Genomic DNA, 6,692 nt, shown 5'->3' with positions numbered 1-6,692 from the left:
CTAGACAAACAATCCAATATTAATAGTCAGAAGGCCTCACTACAGTGTCACTAAACCCTGATCCAAATGTTTATATTGGGTGGAACTCACACTATGGTGTCTCTTGTGCTTCAAGTCATTTTTATTATATGAAAGCCACACACTACATTGTCACTTGTCTCTCATCTTAATAGTTATATTGTAAATTCCTCACACTATAATGTCACTCAACTCAGTATTATTATTGACGTAGCCTCACACTAAAGTGTCACTGGACCCTTATTTCAATAATACTATTCAGTAGCCTTCAAACTACAGTGTCACTGGTGCCTCCTATCATTATTATTAGTGAGCAGAAGTCACAAAACAGAGTCATAGTTCCCTCAACTAAATATTATCATTGTGGAGGTCTCACAGTACAGTGTCATTGGTCAAGCTAAATAGTTACACTGAGCAGGATTCAACACTGTGTTTCCTTTTCGTCATGCAAATATTAATTTTAAGCAACATTTACCCTACACTGTCACTGGAATGTCATTTCAATATTAATGTTGAGCAGTCCTCACTACGGTGTCACTGGTCCCTCAACTAAATATTAATGTTGAATAGCCTCACAAAACAGTGTCACTGGACAATCATTACAGTATTAGTAGTGAGGAGGCTCCACTACAATATCACGAAACTCTGATACAAATATTTATATGGTGTGTGCCTCACACTACAGTGTCTCTTGTGCTGTATGTCAATATTATAACATGAAAGCCACACACTACATTGTCACTGGTCACCTCACTGCAACATTTACATTGTACATTCCTCAAACTATAGTGTCACTCAAATCCATATAAATTTTGGAGTGGCCTCACACTACAGTGGCACTCATCACTCAGTTCAATATTCCTAGAGAACTAAATTCATAATCCAGTTTTGCTCATATTTCATTTAATTGTACTTTTGAGGAAGTCTCACTACACAGTCACTGGTCCCTCATACAAAAATAAATATTTCAGAGTCCTCACATAGCAGTGTCACTATACCCTCATTTCGGTATTACTATGAGAAGGCTCCAACCTAGAGTGTCACTGGTACCTCATTTCATTATAATTCCTGAGCAGTAAAAACAAGACAGTGTCACTCTTCCCTCATGTCAATATCATTATTGTGGAGACTTCACACTGCGGGGTCACTGGTCCATCTAAATAGTAACACTGAGCTGGTTTCAACACCGAGTTTCTTGTTCTTCATCAAAATAATAATTTGGTGCTCACTTCGGCAGCACATATACTAAAATTGGAAGGATACAGAGAAGATTAGCATTGCCCCTGCGCAAGGATGACACGCAAATTCGTGAAGTGTTCCATATTTTTATTCAATTGAAAAGCCTTTGAAATTCTTCCAGACGGGAGCCCTCTTAGAGATTTTAGACTGTGCTATAGGAATTGTTCCTTCTTCTGTAGTCCTGACTTCTTTCCAGGTGATGTCAAGAGTTTTTCTAATATGGGCAATAACACACAGTGTCAAAGAGGTACAGAGTGAAGACAGTGTTCTTCTGTTTCTGATTGCCTGGACAGTCACTGAGATTATTCGTTACTCCTTTTATACCTTTAGTCTACTAAATCATCTGCCTTATATCATCAAATGGGCCAGGTACACGCTTTTCATTGTACTGTACCCAATGGGAGTGTCAGGAGAGTTACTCACAATATATGCTGCTTTACCCTTCGTCAGACAAGCCAGCTTATATTCCATTAGCTTACCTAACAAATATAATTTCTCTTTTGACTACTATGCATTCCTCATTCTGATTATGATCTCTTATATTCCACTTTTTCCTCAGCTATACTTGCATATGATACACCAGAGAAGGAAGGTACTCTCTCATCCTGAGGAACACAAGAAATATGAGTGATTCCTGCTCTTCCCCAAAACTCTCCACAGATCAAAAATGCTGCAGACTTTTGGAGTTCCCAACATGTTTCATAGAGAAGAATAAGGAAGGACTATTTTTAAATACTAAAAAAAATGGTGGCCAATGGACCTGGGATGTGCAGAGTTACTATATGAAACACACTGGAATATCTTGTCGGCATGCTTTTTCAACCAGAAATTCCAAAAATATAAGGAGGGATAGGGGATGACATGCTTTAAGTAGCTTCCCCTCTCTTCATGTATCTGCTAAATATTCTTCATACTAAATGCTTGAGAGTATAGTCCAAGTGATAAAAGTTGTACCAACTGAATGCCCAGCTTGAATTATAATTATGTTTTGTTTCTGCAGTGTATTTAACCTTGCATTTTCAAAGTGCTTGAATGCATGCTGGAAACTGTATGCATTACTGGAATGACAAACTTTATTCTTGGGAATGGCCTGAGGTTCTGGCTGGGACAATAGTAAGATCACCCCACATCCAGTAAAGAATTGCAATGGATAAGCCTGTGGAAGAGGTAATGTCTGGCATCAGAGGTAGCAGATTCAGCTTTTAGTCCAGATTATAATTCTGTCACCAACTGTTATGGTCTCTTTTGGGAGACCCCCATTTAAGCAGTCATTGCCATCTCTCAGGGAAAGACAGTTGCTTAAATTTCCATAGGCCCTTAAAGACCAGGCCCAGCCATTATTTCAGTCAAGTGATGGTTCTCAGGCAGGAACTAACTCTTTAGGCAAGTAAAAATTTACTTGCACAACAGAACTATTGTGGTGAACCTTTCCCAATATTAACCTAATTCAGTCTTTTAGCCAGCAGGTACACAGAGATGGAAAAGTGGTATTAGAAAGAGAAAGAAAAGATCAGAAGCAGGGGGTTCTCCTTAGAAATACAGTTCTGGAAACCATTCTGGACAGCTTTTCTAACATCCTTATAATTTTTTGATTATCCAGCTCTTCTCTGTGCATTTGCTTGGGGGTGATTCTTCTTTCAACAACTACTATGTTATGAGCACAGAAGCAGTAAAAAAATTAAAGTTGGGAGGTAATGAAAAAAAATAATAATAATAATTTGAAGCAACCCTTACACTGCAGCGGCACTTTTCCCTCATCTCAGTATGAATATTGATGAGGCCTCATCAAACAGTGTCATTGTTCCCTCATTTCAACATTAATAATGAGCAGGCCTCACACTACAGTGTCACTGGCCCAGCAATTCAATAATCAAATTGGAAGGGCCTCATTATTGAGCATGCCTGACACATCAGGGTCACTGGACCCAAACATAATTAATAATATTGAATTGGACTCACCTGACACTCTCAATGGTCCATCAATTCAATATTCATATTTACCTGGCCTCACATTTCAGTGGCACTTGTCCCTCAATTCTACATTTCTAGTGAATGAAATTCAAAAACTAGTGTCACTGGTCCCTCATTTAATTTTACTTTTGAAGAAATCTCACTAGAGTGTCATTGAAGAGCCTCATAAAAAATGTCACTAGACCATCAATCCAATATGAATAGTGAGAAGGCCTCACTACAGTTCCACTAAACCCTTATCCAAATGTTTTTATAGTGCAGGATTCACACTATGGTGTCTCTTGTGCTTCATGTCAATATTATTATATGAAAGCCACACACTACATTGTTACTGATCCCTCATCTCAACATTTATATTGTACATTCCTCAAACTACAGTGTCACTCAGCTAAGTATGAATATTGAGGTGTCCTCGCACTACAGTATTACTAGACACTCATTTCAATATTACTATTGAGAGGCCCTTAAACTACAGTGTCACTGGTTCCTCATTTCATTATTGTTATTGTGCAGAAGTCACAAAACAGAGTCATTGTTCCCTCAGCTAAATATTATTATTGAGGAGGTTCCACAATACAGTGCCATTGGTCAATCTAAATAGTAACACTGAGCAGCATTCAATACCATGTTTCTTTTTCTTTATGCTGATATTAATTTTAAGCAACATTTACCCTACAGTGTCACTGGAACATCATTTCAATATAAATGTTGAGCAGTCCTGACTATGGTGTCACTGGTCCCTCAACTAAATATTAATATTGAATAGCCTCACAAAACAGTGTCACTGGGCAATCATTACAATATTAACAGTGAGGAGACTCCACTACAGTATCATGAAACTCTGATACAAATATTTATATGGTGAGTGCCTCACACTACGGTGTCTCTTGTGCTACATGTCAACATTATAATATGAAAGCCACACACTACATTGTCACTGGTCACCTCATTGCAACATTTACAATTTACAGTCCTCAACCTACAGTGTCACTCAACTCCATATGAATTTTGGGGTGGCCTCACACTACAGTGGCACTGGTCACTCATTTCAATATTCCTAGAGAACGAAATTCATACTCCAGTGTTGCTAATATTTCATTTCATTGTACTTTTGAGGAAGTCTCACTACAGAGTCACTGGTCGCTCATACAAAAATAAATATTGCAGAGTCCTCAAAAAATACTATCTCAATGTCCTCATTTCAATATTTTTATTGAGAAGTCTGAATCTACTACCACTGGAGCCTTGTTTCTTCATAAATATTTAGCCTCAATCACAAGACAAAGTCACTGTACCCTCATCTAAATATTATTATTAAGCAGTGTGTAACTGGCTCCTCATCTCACTATTAGTATTGTACAGGTCTGACACTAGAGTCACACTGCACTCAAACCTAATTATTAATATTTAAGGGGCTCACACTACACTTTCAATGATCTCTCAACTCAATATTCATATTGAGTTGTCCTCACACTACAGTGGCACGTGTCCATCATTTCGACATTCCTAGTGAACTTCATATGAACTATGCTGTCACTGGTCCCTCTTTTAATTTTACTTTCGATGATTTCTTACTACAGTGTCACTGGTGCCTCATACTAAACTAAATATTACAGAGTTCTCAAAACGCTGTGTCACTATACCCTCATTTCAATATTATTAATGAGAAGGCCTCATCGAAATATTAATTTGAAGCAACCCTTACACTGCAGTGTCACTGATCCCTCATCTAAGTATTAATACTGACGAAGCCTCCAAAAACGGTATTATTGGTCCCTCATTTCTATATTTATAATGAACAGGCCACATACTACAGTATCACTGGAACAGCATTTCAAAGATCAAATTGGAAAGGCCTCATTACAATGTCACTGTTCCCTTTTCTAAATATTATTATTGAGTAGTGTGTAACTGGTTCTTCATCTCAGTATTAGGATTGAGCATGCCTGAAACAACAGTGTCACTGGATCCAAACCTAATTATTAATATTGAACTAGCCTCACACGTTGCTGTCAATTGTCCCTCAATTCAATATTCATATTGACCTGGCCTTGCACTACAGTGACACTTTTCCCTCATTTCCATATTTCTTGTAAATGAAATTCAAACACTTTTGTCACTGGTCCCTCATTCAATTTGACATTTGAGGAAGTCTCCCTACATTGTCACTCATCCCTCACGTAAATATTAATATTGAAGAGCCTCATAAAACAATGTCACTAGATCATCATTCCAATATTAATAGTGAGAACACCTCACTACAGTGTCACTAAACCCTGATCCAAATGTTTATATTGTGCGGGAATCACACTAAGGTGTCTCTTGTGCTACATATCAACATTATAATATGAAAGCCACATACTACATTGTCACTGGTCACCTCATTGCAACATTTACATTTTAAATTCCTCAACCTACAGTTTCACTCAACTCCATATGAATTTTGGGGTGGCCTCACACTGCAATGGCTCTGGTCACTCATTTCAATATTCCTAGAGAACGAAATTCATACTCCAGTGTTGCTAATATTTCATTTAATTGTACTTTTGAGGAAGTCTCACTACAGAGTCACTGGTGCCTCATACAAAAACAAATATTGCAGTATCCTCACAAAAGTGTGCTCCAATGAACTGATTTCCATATTTTTATTGAGAAGACCTGAAACGAGTGTCACTGGTGCCTCATTTCATTATAATTGTTTAGCATCAATCACAAGACAATGTCACTGTTCCCTCATTTAAATATTTTATTGAGCAGTGTGTAACTGACGCCTTATCTCAACATCAGTATTGAACAGGCCTGATACTACAGTGTCAGTGGACTGAAACCTAATTATTAATATTTAACGGGCTCACACTGCACTTTCAATGTTCTCCCATCTCAATATTCAGATTGAGCTGTCCTCACACTACAGTGGCACTTGTCCCTCATTTCAACATTCCAAGTGAATGAAATCCAAACTAGGCTTTCACTGGTCACTCATTTAATTTTACTTTTGATGAGGTCTCACAAAAGTGTCACCAGGTCCTTATACTAAAATAAATGTTGCAGAGTCCTCAAAAAACGGTGTCATTTTCCCCTCATTTCAATATTATTAATGAGAAGGCCTCATGAAAATATTAAATTGAAGCAACCCTTACACTGCAGTGTCACTGGTCCCTCATCTAAGTATTAATATTGATGAAGCCTCCCAAAATGGTGTCATTGGTCCCTCATTTCTATATTTATAATGAACAGGCTCAAACTATAGTTTCCTTGGTCCAGCATTTCAGTAATCAAACTGGGAAGGCCTCATTACAATGTCACTGTTCCCTGTTCTAAATATTAATATTGAGTAGTGTGTAACTGGTTCGTCATTTCAATATTAGTATTGAGCATGCTTGAAACAGCAGTGTCACCGGATCCAAAACTAATTATTAATATTGAATTACCCTCATGTGTTGCTGTCAATTGCCCCTCAATTC

General features: G+C 37.7%; 1 protein-coding gene and 1 non-coding gene across 2 annotated transcripts; both read left to right on the top strand.

Moving 5' to 3' along the window:
- Positions 1–1,239: 1,239 nt before the first annotated feature.
- On the top strand, positions 1,240–1,346 carry LOC141504003 (U6 spliceosomal RNA). Its single transcript, XR_012473175.1, has one exon. It is a non-coding gene; the product is annotated as a U6 spliceosomal RNA (small nuclear RNA).
- An 11-nt stretch (positions 1,347–1,357) lies between these two features.
- LOC141503992 (very-long-chain (3R)-3-hydroxyacyl-CoA dehydratase 2) lies at positions 1,358–1,987 on the top strand. Its single transcript, XM_074208853.1, has one exon. It carries the CDS (start codon positions 1,457–1,459, stop codon positions 1,886–1,888), a length of 432 nt encoding a protein of 143 aa, XP_074064954.1. The 5' UTR covers positions 1,358–1,456; the 3' UTR covers positions 1,889–1,987.
- The last annotated feature ends 4,705 nt before the right edge of the window (positions 1,988–6,692 follow it).

The sequence above is a fragment of the Macrotis lagotis genome, unplaced genomic scaffold (assembly GCF_037893015.1).
Source record: "Macrotis lagotis isolate mMagLag1 unplaced genomic scaffold, bilby.v1.9.chrom.fasta BILBYCTG006, whole genome shotgun sequence".
Classification (NCBI taxonomy): Eukaryota; Metazoa; Chordata; class Mammalia; order Peramelemorphia; family Peramelidae; genus Macrotis; species Macrotis lagotis.
The sequence above is the reverse complement of the archived record's forward strand: the minus strand, read 5'-3'. Positions and strand labels throughout refer to the sequence as shown.